The sequence below is a fragment of the Callithrix jacchus genome, chromosome 8 (assembly GCF_049354715.1).
Source record: "Callithrix jacchus isolate 240 chromosome 8, calJac240_pri, whole genome shotgun sequence".
Lineage (NCBI taxonomy): Eukaryota > Metazoa > Chordata > Mammalia > Primates > Cebidae > Callithrix > Callithrix jacchus.
Window position 1 is genome coordinate 115,682,301 of NC_133509.1, and position 16,875 is coordinate 115,699,175.

General features: G+C 34.9%; 1 protein-coding gene across 13 annotated transcripts in view; it reads right to left on the minus strand.

Annotated features, from left to right (window-relative positions):
• CEP128 (centrosomal protein 128) overlaps window positions 1–16,875 on the minus strand; it is a 449,218-nt gene that overhangs the window by 220,741 nt on the left and 211,602 nt on the right. For all 13 annotated transcript variants that reach the window (XR_013521735.1, XM_078336006.1, XM_035261203.3 and 10 more), the window contains one exon: window positions 16,043–16,235. Coding sequence is in view for 12 of the 13 variants with exons in the window: in XM_078336006.1 (XP_078192132.1) it covers window positions 16,043–16,235 (193 nt within the window). In the remaining variant the exon portion in view is untranslated. The remainder of the gene's footprint in view (window positions 1–16,042; window positions 16,236–16,875) is intronic.

Below are 16,875 nucleotides of genomic sequence, written 5' to 3' on the forward strand. Positions count from 1 at the left end.
ATAGTTATTTCATGGAATTTACGTAGATGACTACAAAAACTAATTTGTGCTTTTGAAAACCACAGTGTCCATTAATCACTGTGAATTTTAAAAACAATAGAAAGGTGTGGTCTTGAGTGATTGATTGGAAAGTAGTTATTGCTTTCATGGTGTAGGCACACAAAAGGAACGGTTTGTTTTCAGTTTCCTCTTTATGGGAGAGAAAGGTTGTATACCATAACATTAGAATTAACTTTGTTAATTGGGCCTTGAGGCTTGATGTTCCTGTGAGCTATTCAACAAATTATAGGTAATCACAGACTAAAATGATGTGAAAGAAAATTTTAGAAATATTTTTGAGCTATCACAACAAAGGAGTTAATATCTAACAATAAAACTATTGTTTCTGGATAAGCATTTTTTAATGGTATAGTCATTATGATTGCTTAAAGTCTCTGAAATTTTGACAATTCCATTTTCTTTCAAACATTCTTAACAAAAAACTTGGTGTCTTTAAACGTTCAGGGATCGATCCCAGCAAAGTGATGAAAGACAGGTTGGTTCCAATGTAGAAGGCTCATTGAGGTTGACAGAGTATTGCTGATTTATTTTGATATGTTATATAGTGGTGTAAACACAAAATCAAGTCTCACAAAGTCTGCTCCCATCTGTAACTCACTATCAATCCTGGAGAAATAACCGGCCCCCACTTCCCTCCCAGCCTCAACTGCCTCAACTGTAAAATAGGATTAATAATTTCACAAGGTTATTTTATGAGTTACAAAAGATAACACATTTGAAACCTGCACATTACCAAACTCTCAAAAATGTTAGGTTCCTTCATTTCCCTAATGATCATCTCAAGGAATGAAAGTAAGTAGTTGAACATTAAAATCTAACATCACATGTATAGGGCTGTGGGTAGTGACTTTTTCAAAATATGATGTAACTAAAAAGTTACTTTTAAATATTGAGACAACAAGGTCAATAGTCTCAATAGGGAAAAAAAAAGCAAATCTGTAATCTCTCATGGTTGATGTGATAGAATGGTTTATCTGATCTAGGAAGGAGAGCATGTGTATCAAAATCTCTCCAAATACTACGAGGGAGAACTAGAAGAGCTTAACACTGGACAGATAAAAAGGGAAAAGGGTCAGGCGCGGTGGCTCACGTCTGTAATCCCAGCACTTTGGGAGGCCGAGATGGATGGATCACGAGGGCAAGAGGTCGAGACCATCTTGGTCAACATGGTGAAACCCCGTCTTCTACTAAAAATACAAAAATTAGCTGGGCATGGTGGCGCGTGCCTGTAATCCCAGCTACTCAGGAGGCTGAGGCAGGAGAATTGTCTGAACCCAGGAGGCGGAGGTTGCGGTGAGCCAAGATCGCGCCATTGCACTCCAGCCTGGGTAACAAGAGCGAAACTCCGTCTCCAAAAAAAAAAAGGGAAAGGGAAAAGATTCTTTTGTTGCCAAGCATACTAGCTTCAAAAAGTACATTGAAAACACTTAAGCTAATAAAATTATAAGGGAGTGTACCTTCTGTTGAAGATACCATAATAAGCGGAAAAATAAAAAGGTAGGAGGAAAATCTGCCATCCATTTATCTATCCATCTGCCCCCACACACTAACATCCATTAAATATGTTTGCTTCCTATTAAATATAAAATATGGTGCCAGATGCAATGAGAAAACAAGAAATTAAAATTTAGTATTAAATAACATGTATGCAGATAACCAGAGGAAATAGTAATAAGTGGCAAATGTCATGTAATCCTACCCGAAAGTTTTAATTGCAATGGAGTGGTAAAACAAAAAATTTGCACTAGCAAAGTTGATTTAAAAAGGGCTAGAGTTTACATAGAAAGAGAAGAGAAAAAATGGTAGGGCTTTTATAACAAAATTTAACTTTATTTGATTAGCAGTGGGAAAACCACTGAGGTTTCTAAGCTTGGGAGTCATGGGATCAAAGCTGTGTTTAATGAAGATTCATCTGGCAGAACTGATTGGAGCAGGAGAGTGTGTGTGTGCTTGTGAGTGTGTGTGTGTGTGTGTGTGGTTTCTCCAATAAAATCTGTTAGTTAGAGGTCAATGTGGGTGTGTTGTAAGCAATTTATTACAAAAAATATAAAACCAAAATCGGTGATTTACTTTTTGTATTAATTTAGGAGTATTCGAGGTTATTTCTGTAAGATGTCAGTCTTATTGAATGCATTATTAAACAGCAGATTAATGAATGCAAAAACAAATAGCTGGAGCCCAGGAAACAGTATGACCTTGAAACACCCACCAGAATGTTCCTGCTTGTAAAAGTTATCTGTGTTAGGCTTTAGCAGGCATACAGGTGAGGAACAAGCCCAATAGAAAACACAGACATGTTAGGAAGACCATGCAAGTAAGATGCTTCTGTAATCCTTGCAGGTATGAAGCAATAAAGAGCAAATAAGACAAAGGTAGTATAAAGGTTAATTTTTTATGTCAACTTGACTGGGCCACAGGGTGCCCAGATATTTGGTTAAATATTATTTTGAATATGTCTGCGAGGGTGTTTCTAGATGAGATTAACATTTAAATCAGTGGACTGAAAAAAAAGTATAATGCCTCCACAATATGACTAGGCTCATCTAACCCACTGAAGGTCCCAAAAGAACAAAAAGGCTAAACAAGAATCACTCTCCCTCTGCCTGAACATCTTCAAACTAGGGCAATCAGTTCTCTCTTGCCTTTAAGCTTGGACTAAGACTAGAACTTACACCATCACCTGTCTTGGTTCTTACACCATCGGACTAAGACTGGAACTATACCATAGGCGCTCTTGGGTCTCTAGCTTGCTGACTACAGATCTTGGGACTTCTCAGTCTTCATAACAACAAGGGTTGTGTGTGTGTATTTGTGTGTGTATCTGTGTGTATATATACATATACAGAAATATGCCCTATTGCTACTGTTTCCGGAGAGCCCAGACTAATACAGATGGTCTAAACAGAGAGAGAAGAATGAATATATGAGAAACAACAAAGAAAAACTGTGTAAAATCACCAGTTGTAATGGACTAGGAAATGGGAGAATGTAATCTTCTTTCAAATCAAAAATATAAGGTTAGATTTTAAATGCTCTCAGGAAAACCCTCAATAAATTTTTTAAAAATTCCCTGAAGCTTCAAACGGAAATTTTATGGCTATAAGGCATATATAAGTTTTACCTACAATATGTTGATATCCTGTACTTTTAAATATTTCCATTTTCTAGTTCACGACATGCATATGCTTATTTTCAGCAACTACATCTAGTGTGTAGACCATTCTGGACCCCAGTGTAATCAATAATAAAGATGAATCAAACTTCATATACTAAAAAGTCAATCATAAATTGAAGTTTGAAACCTACTAATGCTACACTAGGCATCTGAAAACTCAGTCTGTTAGAGGATAGAGATGATTTTATTAAATTTACTAAGTGCAGCCTCAAACTTTTTGTTTGCACTTTAGTTTCCTTATTACATGTTTCAGCCAAGTTCTTTTCCACTTCAACCCTTCACAAATGCTGTGCCCTCTGCTGGAATGGCTATGCTCATCGCCCCTCACCAGGCCAAGGTCAGGCATCATTTTCTAAGGAAACCCTGACTTCAATATCTCCCCTACCCATACTCTGTGAACTTAGATCCTCCACATGCTCTTATTATATTCTTTTTTCCTGTTTTAAAATACATTAAGACATTTTCATGTTAGCCATTGACACTGTGTCTACTAGAGCAGTTGGCCTTGCTAGATGGCCAACATGAAAATGTCTTAATGTATTTTAAAACAGGAAAAAAGAATATAATACTGAATGCAGAGTAATAAAACTAGCCTGCATTATTTGTGTCTTCATACTAACATAATCAAAAGTTTAATTTTTTTAATGGAGGAAGGGCCTCACAAAAATCTTTAGGGTCCACAAAATGCAAAATATGTCCCTAGTTACTTTGTATTATTGCTAAGAAATGAAACCCTGATTTTTTTTTTAAGCTGGATGATAGTACCTACCTGGGAATTAAGTGAAATTATAAATTGCTTAAACAGTGTCTGACATATAGCAATAAATGTTAGTTGTTATTACTGTTTAAAACAGTAACTGAAAACACTATTGATTACATTGCTTACAGAAAGATCTATATAATACATTCCTCTTGAATTTAGTTTTCTGATAAGTTTGCTTCTCCCAAGGAGTTTCTGTGCTGCATTTAGGATAAGAACCATGTAACCCATCAGGTATTCCTCCCAGATGTCAGAAAACTGAGAGCTAAATAAAGTGATAAACCAAAACAACTCCTTCTAGGTGCCTAGGATACTATTTCTCTGTTTCTTAATTTTCTTCCTGTGATTTTATTTTTAGATTTCCATTTATGTTCATTTTAACACTATGGTACAAGTCAAATTAAAACAATAAAATTGGAAAATATGACTATATATGACCAAAGGCTTTACAACAGTCTAAGCCAATAAGGACTTTTTGCATTTCAAGTTGACTTATAATCCATGCAACTTCTTTGAATTTTCATGATATGTTTGAAGAAACTATATCAAATATGTATACATAGGCATAAGAAAATTATACACATTTTGAAAATACCACATTTCACACATTTCAAGAACTATCTCAATATATTTCAAGGTTAATTTAATAGATTGAAAGTAATTTTTATATATTCCTAATTTTCTGACAAATGTCCAAAAATGGGTACACATTTCCAAAGAGGGTCAAGCAGGCTGGAAAATTTCTTGATATTCAGGGAACAAGTAGCAGAGAAACGATTACAAATCTCTAACTTCATTATTTTATTGGTATATTAGTTTTCTACAGATCCATTAACAAATTCCCAAAAACTCAGTGTCTTAAAATGACGTAAATTTACTATGTTACAGTTCTAGGTTAGAAGGTTAGAAGTTCAATACAGGTCTTACTAGGCTAAATCAAGTGTTAGCAAGACTACCTTCCTTTCTGGAGACTCTAGGGAAGAATCTATTTCCTTGTCTTTTCCAGTATCTAGAAGCTGCTCATATCCCTTGGTTCATCGTCCCCCTCTTTAATCTTCAATAAGCAGTCTTCAGTTGAGTCTTTCTCATATTGAATCTTTCTGTTTCCCTCTTTCACTTTTAAGGACCATGTAATCACATTGGGCAGCAGATAATATAGGATAAGCTCATCTCCAGGACCTTTAATTTATTCACAGCTATAAAATCCATCCCTTTGTCACATAAGGTAACATATTCACAGGTTCTGGGGGTGATTAGGTTGTGGACACCTTTTGGCAGGGGAGGGAGGGAATAGGCAGGCATTATTATAATTTTGTACACAACACTGTAGAAAAGACAGATAGTACTCATCACAATATACCACCAAAGCAGAAATTCTCTCCCAGAAATTCATTTTTGTAATAATAAATAGTCAAAATATACAGAGTTTCTGTCTGCATTTGTTTTAAGGTAGCTCTAATACAAGCTTAAAAGAAACAAAATACAGCAAATATGTGCTCTGAATTTAATGAAAGCTACTTAGTAACCTAAAAGCTCACGTCAAATCTATTTTAGCACAGGCAGCTTTGTCTTATTCGTCTCCCTCATGAGTGTGCTCATGATTCAGGTTTAAGGAAGAACAGCTTTTCTGAACTATGCAACAGCAGAAATTCACACAAATAATCTATAAGATGGCGAAACCAGAAAATCTAAGGAATCACATAATACATTTAACATTTCTGAATTTTCCAGAATATATTTCAGAATTCTCTTTCTCTCTCTCTCTTTTTCTCTCCCCAATGTTTTGGAGGAGGAAAAATATAAACTTTAAATATTTAAACTCCCCAATCAATACTGGCCTGTTGCCAACTGTCCACTGACTATATTACTGGAAATGTTGAAAATCTTTACCTCTAAAATTTAGTTCATCCAATAGAATTTTGTTACCTTTTAGGCCCATTACACAAGAGTGAAAAGAGGGAGAACTCAGAGACATTTACAGTTAACTAAAGAAAAATGAATCATAACTTTCCATTGCCCATTTACTGACTAAAGACATGAATGTTGATTTTGCATTCAATCAAAGTTGACACCTGCACAGATCTGTATATCAGCAGCCCTAGGAAGATCATTAATTTAATTCTGGTCCTAGAAATACTTAGCCCTGCAGTTTAATTTCAATCCCTGCTGGACTAGGCTGGATTTCGGTTATTAACAGAAGACATATGAGAAACAACATTACTGTAATGAAATATCTACAAGCAGAAGAGACTAAGAATAAAACATATTCTTTAAAATTTTTTGATTTCACTCTAATAGTGGGCATAATTTTTAAAAAACAATTATAAAGAGAGCAAAAAAACAGAAGAAGGGGTAAGTTCATGTTAAATAACTGATGAGTTTCAATATGTTCTCAATTTATCAATTAAAATAATTGCTATTTTAATTATTTTTAATGATCTACACCATTGAACTTCTGAATAAGCTGGTCACAATGTAAAAATAAGATGCTAAGGCCGGGTGCACTGATTCATGCCTGTAAACCCAGTGACTCAGGAAAACAAGGTCTAGGATTATTTGATTCCAGGAATTTGAGACCAGCCTGGGTCATCTAGCAAGATCTCATCTCTATAAAAAATTAAAAAATACAAACATTAGCCAGGCCTATGGCATGCGTCTGTAATCCCAGATTCTCAGGAGTCTAAGATGGGAGGACTGCTTGAGCCCGAGAGGTCAAGGCTGCAGTGAGCCATGAGGGTGCCACTGCACTCCAGCCTGGGAGACAGAGCGAGACCCCATCTCAATCAATCAATCAGATGCTAAATCCAATTTTTAAAAATTAACCAGAGTCCAAATAAATTAATGATATTACATTTAGAAATCATCCCCTAAATTACCTCAGACTGTTTAAATATTACACTCCAATTCAGAATAGAAAAAATTGCTTCTCCCTGTTTTTGGACTAAAGCACACTTCTATGAGTATCATGATTGTAAATTATTTCTTCCATAAGACAAATCTGAAAAACTGTGTGAAATGATTTGCAGAATAAGTAGTAGATGAATGTGTGACAGGGTAACTAGAAAAATAAACCAATATATAAATAATGTATAACCACAACATAAAATATGCAATCCTGTCTAAACTATGTGTTAGAAAAGACATCTACAGTTCGACAATCCCCCCGTTATTTCTGTCTCACAGGTAAATTATAAGAAATTACCCTCTGTTCAGCAATTAACCACCATCTGTAGAAGTAGCATAGAAATTCAGAGGATGAACAGGGAAAAGCAGAAAAATCAGCTGAAAAGTTTCTCAGAACACTGGGAATGATGAATCTAAAGGAATATTCCATTAAAAAGTTGAGAACACCATTGATAGCTAAAGATAAAACAGGTAGAAGTGAATTTTTTGAAGTGCAGAATGTTTTTTAGAGTCAACTTCTTAAATAGTTCAGCAATTTTACAGTACTGAAAGAAAAAAATCTAAGTCATACATTAGTCTCCCCGCTTATCCACAGTTTCAATTTGGTTTCAATCACTGGCTGTCAACTGCAGTCAGAAAATAGGTAAGTACAGTATAATAAGACACCTAGCGACAGAGAAAGAGATCACATTCACGTAACTTGTATCATACTATACTGTTATAATTGTTATATTTTATTAATTATTGTTAACATTTTCTTGTTTCTAATTTATAAATTAAGCTTTATCATAGGTATGTATGTATAAGAAAAAATGGTGCATGTAGGGTTTGGTACTACCTGCAGCTTCAGGCATCCACTAGAGTGCTTAAGAACACATCCCCACACATAAGGGGAGTCTACTGCATCTCTTAACATAGTAAAATAACTCATGCTTACAGCCATGTATACAGCCAGAATAATCAGTGCATAGTGTGCCAGATTTGTCACTAATGTGGCTCTAATGCTTTGGCTATCCATCACATGACAAGCTTTATGCTTTGGAAGCACCTTGCTGAAAACACAGATTTGGCAATCTAGCTCAAAACAATCCTAAGACTTCTACCAACACAGGTCACCAAAGTTTTACATTGCACATCCAGTGGCTAATTCTCATACCTTCTCTCCTTTTCTCCAAATACCATCCTTTCTTTGAGAATATACAAGGGATAAGGAGATAATGTATCTTTCCTCTACTGCCTACTTCTAGTCTATGTATATGTTTACCCTTTCTGTGAGCTTATATAAGCCAAGATCAATTAGACCCAATTATAGATGCTGAGAAACTAACAGTCCAAATAAGAAAACCACTACAAAAAGTGTTGTGATATGTGAATCTGCCAAATATACCAGTGTCTTCAAAATACTAAAAGGATCCTGAAAAAAGAAACCCCTAACTTTTGGCCTTATTCCAAGATTCACTTCTCTACCTTTACTTTTGCCCTTATCCACTCATATCTTCTGGAATCCTGCTATACAAGTTAAACTTCCACCTGTTCAGCCTGTCTCACTAACGGCCCCTTCCACTCAACATTTATAATCAGGCTTAAGCTTTTCTATGATCAGTAGAACATACAGAATTATACTCTCAAAGTTATAGTCATTCTACTCTTAATGACTGAGACTATTTAAAACACATGCAAAGTTTTAATTTTTTTATATTTAGGTATTTTGAATTGTTTTCACGTGTTATACAGAGAGTTAAATTATAGTACAAAATATGGCTAGAATTAATACTAACAATGTTATTGTGTCCCTAAATGAATCAGGAAGCTCTTAGCGAATACTGTCATGAAATGAATAAAATACAAATCCTTTAAATGTTGCTACTGTAAAATGTAACACATAACTGAAATATTAGAAAAGACAAATACTGTTACCAAATTCCAGAGTGTCATAAACAACACATAAATCACTCTAATCAAATTACTGAATCAGCTTCTGCCAAATATTTGCTGATTTGTATTTTGGTTCTGCAGAGTTTAATCAGTATCCAAGTAAATTTCAAAATAGGGAAAAATAAATTTGGGCCAATGACGAGATATAATCTCTCTCTTTCTAAATCTAAACTTTGGGGGGAAACTTTGCTTTCTTTAGAAACAGTAATTTTTTTCACTAAATATTAATATTATGGCACCCTATTAACTGTGTTCCTCTAGTGTTCTTTCATTAATTCACTCATTCATTCAGTTATGCAACAATATTTGACATGTATACTGTGCACCAGGCTCTTTCTAGGCACTGGAGATATAGCATTTGGCAAAACATTAACAAATCACTGTCTTCAGAGAAACTCTATGCAAGGTGATACATATAACAAAACACATTTCTCAAATGTGTGCCTGTCAAAGATTCACTGAGGCAAGAAATAAGGTATCTTTGGGCAGGATACCTTCACACCCACAACCATTACTAGGGTGAAACTTAAAACTGGTGAAATGTATACATACAAATACATACACACATGTACAGAGAGAGATTCAGCTCTATACCTATATGTAGAGAGAGAAATGATGCCTATTTCTTTCAATTCCTGCTTCTTGGCTAAGACACAGGTGCTAACTAAAAACAATCTGGGCATTAGTTCTCTGCTGCAAAGGCATTATTTTATGAAGAGGTGGAAGACCATTTTCTTTCTTCTCCATCCCTTTACCTGTAGCACTTTCCCTTTTATAACTATTCAGATAAGATAACTCCCTAACAAAGAAACTTTGAAATGGCTTATTTCACTCTTAGATGTGCATTCTAACAAATGACACATGACAGTAAGGGACAGATTCAGGAAGCCTTGGTACAGTACATGCTACTGGGAATGGCTACTTTCTATACATTGTACTTACAGCATGAGGGCAGTGAGGAATTGGTGAAGATCCCATCCACCTAATACAACAAAGCCAAAAGAGTATAGTATCTACTCCGAACTGGAAATAATAAGTAACTCTTTAAGGTCAAGGAATTTCAGGCCATGTCAATTTCATCTTTAAGGTCAAGGAATTTCAGGCCATGTCAATTTCTAATTATTCCAAGAAGGAACACTATGTACACATAATAGCCAAAACCACAACCATCCAGTGCCTAGAAAGCAAGATCAGTCACTTGTTTAAAAAAAGAGTCCCCACTTCGGTTTCAGGAATAAATAAGAAAATTACTTTCTATATTTGTTCATATTCACTAGTATTTTGTATAGCAAGAATACAACTATACTATAGAAATGGCCCTCCTACTGAAAACTTTTGAAAAATTCCTTGCAACTTACACATAAATCTCAGGTTTTAGTAAACCTGATACTTGCAACATGTTCTTACATTATAACTAAATCTTCCCAGCTGAAGTTTACACCTATTTACTCTTGTCTTTGTTGCCCCTTATAACAATGAAGAATTTCTCAGTGAATAGTCACTAAACTTCTAAGAGCTTCTTGACATTAACCTTTTAATAAATTTCCTCTCCTACAGGAATTTCCAAATTCCAAATTTCCAGACTTAGAGGCCCAGAATACCCAGAAAGTATATGACCCACTCGAATCTATGACTATAACAGCATTCAGTGGCAGAAACTCCTTGTCCCAGGGCACAGTTAACCTGGCAAGAGTCACTTACTATGACACTAAATCAGACAAATTAACTGTGAGATGGCATTAATTCTAGCAAATAGAAAGTTTATCTGTCATATTTCATTTATAGATAGGTTAACTTATTTCTACTTAATAAATAAGTTTCTAAGACGGCAAAGAGAAGCAAATATAAATTTGTATTAACAATTTAACTTTGATGTGTCACAAATATCTAAACTTAATCACTTGTTTTGTTACCTTTTACGTTCTCTATGTGTATCATTGAAAAAAAAATAAAGTTGGCTGGGCGCGGTGGCGCAAGCCTATAATCCCAGCACTTTGGGAGGCCGAGATGGGTGGATCACAAGGTCAAGAGATCGAGACCATCCTGGTCAAAATGGTGAAACCCCGTCTCCACTAAAGATACAAAAAATTAGCTGGGCATGGTGGTGCGTGCCTGTAATCCCAGCTACTCGGGAGGCTGAGGCAGGAGAATTGCCTGAACCCAGGAGGCGAAGGTTGCAGTGAGCCGAGATCGCACCATTGCACTCCAGCCTGGGTAACAAAAGTGAAACTCCATCTCAAAAAAATAGATAGATAGATAGATAGATAGATAGATAGATAGATAGATAGATAGATAGATAGACAGATAGATAGATAAAGTTTAAATCACTATGCAGATAAATTCTGCAGAAAATCTTTCTCCTCTTTTTCCTTATGGAAATCCTGCTTCGTTTTTAATATCCAAATAAAATGACATGCCCTACAAAAATGTCCCCACAGGGACCCCAGCAGAAGTAATAAAAACTCTTTTTACCAAGAACATGTTGCTTATACTTCTAGTAATTAACTTGTTTATAAGTCCTCAACTTTAACAACATTAGCTTGGTGGCAGATTAAAGTGTTCATTATGTCCAAATCCACCAAGCAGTATTAATACTTTTCACACACCAGGCAAAAGATTAACATATCTCTTGTGACAAAAGTTTGGGCTTTTATAATACTTTTTTTTTTTTTTACATTTTGATTTTAAGAATTAGGTAAAAAATGTATACCCTTCCCTTCTCCCACCAAATCAACTACTTCCTGACTTTCCTCTTTCTCACAATGGCAAAACCATTGAGACCTTTGAATCTCCTGTGAGTCCTCTCTCTTCCTTCCATGCTTGTTGAGGACCTTGAGCTGGTCCTCCACAATGACTTTTGCATTTGTTGCCTGTTTTCCAATTCCACTATCAAGGTCCTTTTTCAGTCCCTCTTTTCCTTTTATAGAGAACATATCAATAGGCCTCTAACTGGACACATTCCCATAATCAATACTAATAATTTAACAACAGAGTTCCAAAATACATGAAGAAAAAAAAAAGGAAAAAAATAGAAAATGACCAAAAAAGTGACAGTGATATTTAAATGTTTAATGAAAAATTTCATAGTGAAACAATTTGGCAGAGGACATTTATAAAACATTTCATAATAAATGCAGAACATAGTTTATTTTCCAAGTGCATATGTAAAATTCATAGATAGAACAGACTTCTGACCATAAATGAGTCTCAGTAAATTTCAAAGAATCAAAATCATGGAGAGAACATTCTATGACTACAAAGACATTAGGTCAGAAACCCATAATAAAATATATCTAGAAAATGCTCTACATATTTGGAAATTAAGCAGTACACACACACACACACACACACACACACACGCGTGCGCGCACGCGCGCGCGCACCCATGGGTCAAAGAACAAATAAGAGAAATATTTTTGAATTCAAAGTAAGTAATAATGAAAACATAACATAGCAAAATTTGTGGAATGTACCTAACGCATTACTAAAATAAAAATGTATGACTTTAAATACCTATTTAGGATATAAAGGTAAAATAAAGACTCCAACTTAAGAAGCAAGAAAAAGAGCAAATGATATACAAAGGAAGTAAAAGAAAAAAATCACAAATAACAGGAGAGACAAATAAAAAATAAAAGACAAACAGAAAAATATTAAAAATCTGAAAGCTATTTCTTTGAAAATAATAATAAAATTAATAAAGCCCTCAGTAAGGCTTACAAAAAATGGAAGAGAAAAAACAAATTACAATAATAGTAATACAATAGAAAGCATCAATACAGATCTTTGAAAATTAAAAGGATTAAAAAGGGGGATATTATGAACAATTTTATGCAAATAAATTCAACAACTTAGATGAAATTGACGAAATACCCTGAAAAGCACACATTCATAAAATTGGCTCAAGAAAAACTAGAAATTCTGAATGGCCCTATATTTATTAAATAATTTGAATTTGAAATTTAAAATCTTCCCCAAATGAAAACCACCAACCCAGGTGTCTTCATTGACAAATTCTACCACATATTTTAAAAAGAAACTTTATCCAAATCCTCCCAAAATATAAAAGAAAAAGATCAAATTAGCTTATTTGATGAGGTGACTATTAGAATAACATGTAAGTCGGATAAAGACACGATAAAAAGCTACAGACCAATATTCCTTATGAACAGAGATGCAAAGATTCTTAACAAACAATTAATAAACCAAATCCAGCCACATGTAAGTGAAAAAATACAAAGCATATTTTATCCCCAGAATGCAAGGTCAGTTTAATATTTTCTGGAGGTCTCAACCACTTAAGCCAAGAATCAAGAAAAAAAGGAAGAAGCAAAAATGTCTTCATTTACAGATAATGTAATCATGTTTGAATAAAATACTAAATGCTAAGGAACCACCACCAACAACAAAATGCTACTAGAACTAACTAATGGTCTTAGAAATGTTGCAAAAACAGTTGGTTAATACACCAAAAAATCAATTATATTCCTCTGTACCAAAAATAAATGCTAAAATTTAGAATTTTAAAATGCCATTTATTATACCATTAGAAATCACAAAAATAGAAACACACCTTTAAAGAGAGCGCTGTTTGCTGAAAACTACAAAATATTTATGAGAAAAGAAAAGATGACCTAAATAAATGGATAGATCCAGGTTCATGGACTAGAAGACTCATTACTAAGATGTTCTTTCACCTCAAATTAATGTATACATCTCACACTATCCTATCAAAACACCAGTATGTTCTTTCTAAAAAACTGACAAGCTGATTTGAAATTGTAAAAGGAATTAAAATGCTCTGTGGATAAAAAGTGAGAAAAAATTAACATTAAATTATAAACATAGATATAAAAGCAATCACCTTGAGAGATTATGAACATTACAGTCTTACCTTCTAAAGCATTCTGGGAACCATTCAAGACCTTTAAATAATAATAATAAGATATTATTTGTCCTTTTGTCTTGCTGTGATATTGAGGCTGGAGTGCAGTGGCTTTTCACAGGCACAATTATAGCACACTACTGCCTTAAACTTCAAACTCCATTTTTTTGTTTTGTTTTGGTTGTTTTTAGAGTCTCACTCTTGCCCAGGATAGAATACAGTGGCGCAGTCTTGGCTCACTGCAACCTCCACCTCCCAGGTTCAAGCAATTCTCCTCCCTCAGCCTTCTGAGTATCTGGTATTACAGGTGCCTGTCACCACACCTGGCTAATTTTTGTATTTTTAGTAGAGACAGTGTTTTACCACCTTGGCCAGATCGGTCTCAAACTCCCAATCTCGTGATCCACCTGCCTTGGCCTCCCAAAGTGCTAGGTTTACACGCATGAGCCACCGTGCTGGATCTACCCAAACTCTTATTCTTAAGCTATTCTTCTGCTTCAGCCTCTGAATTAATTATTTGCACTTTTTTTTTAAGAGGAAGTCTCACTCTATTTCTCCCAGGCTGGAGTGCTGTGGCATGATCTCAGCTCACTGAAAACTCCGCCTCCAGGGTTCAAGCTATTCTTCTGCCTCAGTCTCCTGAGTAGCAGGGATTATAGGCACCCACCACCACATCTGGCTAAGTTTTTGTATATTTAGTAGAGATGAGGTCTCACCATATTGGCCAGGCTGGTCTCAAACTCCCAACCTCAGGTGATCCGCCTGCTTCAGCCTTAATTATTTGCCTTTTTAAAACACAATTTCTCATGAATGTAAATAAAGTTTCTCCAGAGCTTAAGTGACATGTATTATAACAACAGATTAAATGCAGAAGCAAATTTGAGAATGTGACTTCTCTTATTTTAAGCCAGCAATTTAAAAAATATTGACTTTGAAATTAAAATTTTTGGCAAAAATGCAATATATCACCACTCTTCTGTTTTTTGACTTGGAAAATAATTTTTATTAATGTTTATGTTAATATGTAATGAATATTTTTTAATTCTCAGTTTTAATTTTAATATGGTAAATATTGATACAGATAATGCACATTAATAAAAACTCTTTGGGTGGCTCACGCCTGTAATCCCAGCACTTTGGGAGGCTGAGGCAGGTGGATCACGAGGTCAAAAGATCAAGACCATCCTGGTCAATATGGTGAAACCCTGTCTCTACTAAAAATACAAAAAATTAGGTGGGCACTGTGGCGTGTGCCTGTAATCCCAGCTACTCAGGAGGCTGAGGCAGGAGAATTGCCTGAACCCAGGAGGCGGAGGTTGTGGTGAGCTGAGATCGCGCCATTGCACTCCAGCCTGGGTAACAAGAGCGAAACTCCGTCTCAAAAAAAAAAAAAAAAACCCTTTGGGGCCTCAAAAACTTGAAAGCAAAGTGGTCCTGATACTAAAAACTTGAGAATCACTACAGTACAAGAACAATTTCTAAGTAGTACATGTGGGAAAAATAATTCAGATTACTAAAAGGAAAAACCAAAAAAATATATTTTAGAAGGGATTACTAAATGTTAATATTTAGATTTTCTTAATGAGACACACTATTAAGCCTCAGTTCTTAAATAAAATTCACCAATAAAGCAATAGGCTAAGGCCAACACAACAAAAGATACACAGAATTGTTTTCTACTTCTCCCCATAATGAAGCATCCCCAGTATAACAGAAATGAAAGTAGTCCTCCACGTCTCATGTCCAATTTTAAAGTTAGATTCTGCCTACACATTAAGCCCTGTTTTCGTTTTCCTAAACTCTCCTTCCCTTACGCTACTGTTTCAACCATCGTGATTACAACCTTCTAATATATTATATAATTTCCTTATTTCTAACATTTGTTTTATGTCTCCACCCCATAAGCTGAACAAGAGGAGGGAGGTTTGTTTTGTTTTTTCCTGCTTTATTCACTGATATATTCTCTGTACCTAGAATAGTGCATACTTGAAAATAGGCACAAAATATTTATTGAATAATCTAAGGAGTATTTTACTGAAGTAAATGTAAACTTCAGCATTTTACTAGGACTGAAGCAGTACGTCTTATCAGTTAATTCCTGCACACAGCTAGCCAATGCAAGTATCACATACTCAGGAGGAATGCTGTGGCTGAAGAGTTTTCTCTTCTAGTCCCAGAAATGAAGAAAGATAAGGAGACAAAGACAAGCAAAGGAGATGGGCTTGGACACAGTCCAAACTGGATGCAGTGGAAGTAGGTTTTTTCCAACCCCAGGATTAGGATTCCATAGACATAGACAAAGAAAAATGAAAGAACAACACACCTCTCTTCTCCCGATGTATTTCATCCAGAAGTTGCTCCTGCCTTTCTATTTGTTGAAACAGACACTGCAGCTCAGATTCCTTGTTTTCAGTCAAATTCCTGAGTTGCTGTCTGCAGAGCATCAGCTGGTGTCGCAGATTCTTCTCTTTGTTTTCTCTTTCTTTCAGTTCCTCACAAAGCCATTGAAGTTTAGTCTAAAAAATGACATTTATATCTAATGGTTAAAGAAATTCAGAAAAGTGTGGCATTTCAAAACATAAGGGAAAAAATGAGTAACATCATGATAATTTGAACAAATATAGATAATTACCAAAGTTTTGCAAAATTTTTAAATACTCGGGTTTAATTTGCATAATGGTTTATATCAATTAAAAGTCGGTTCAGAAATTAAGCCATAATATTCAGAGATTTTTATAAAATATTTGGTGTCATCCTTATAAAGACCAAATTTGGCCTATTAGACCTTCAATAATATTATAGGTAATCCTGTGATTTGATACATAGGGCATAGTATAGGAATTTAAAAATCAAATACATCCCAGAATAGACCGGAATAGAACTACAGACTTTTTATAAAAGAAGTATTACTTCAGAAAATCTTTTAAAAGATAACATTCCTAGCATGACTTCTGAAAATGCTTATTCCCATTGATCTAGCTAATTAGGTAAGAGGAGAGATTCCTTATGGACTAGAAGATACAGAGTTAATGTTTACACATCTAAGATACAAGGAAAGTGAATTTCGGCAACTCTTCTCCACAGACTCTAATCTCACCTATCTTCTCACCTATCTTTTTCTTTATCTCTCTCTCTCTCTCTTTTTTTTTTTTTTTT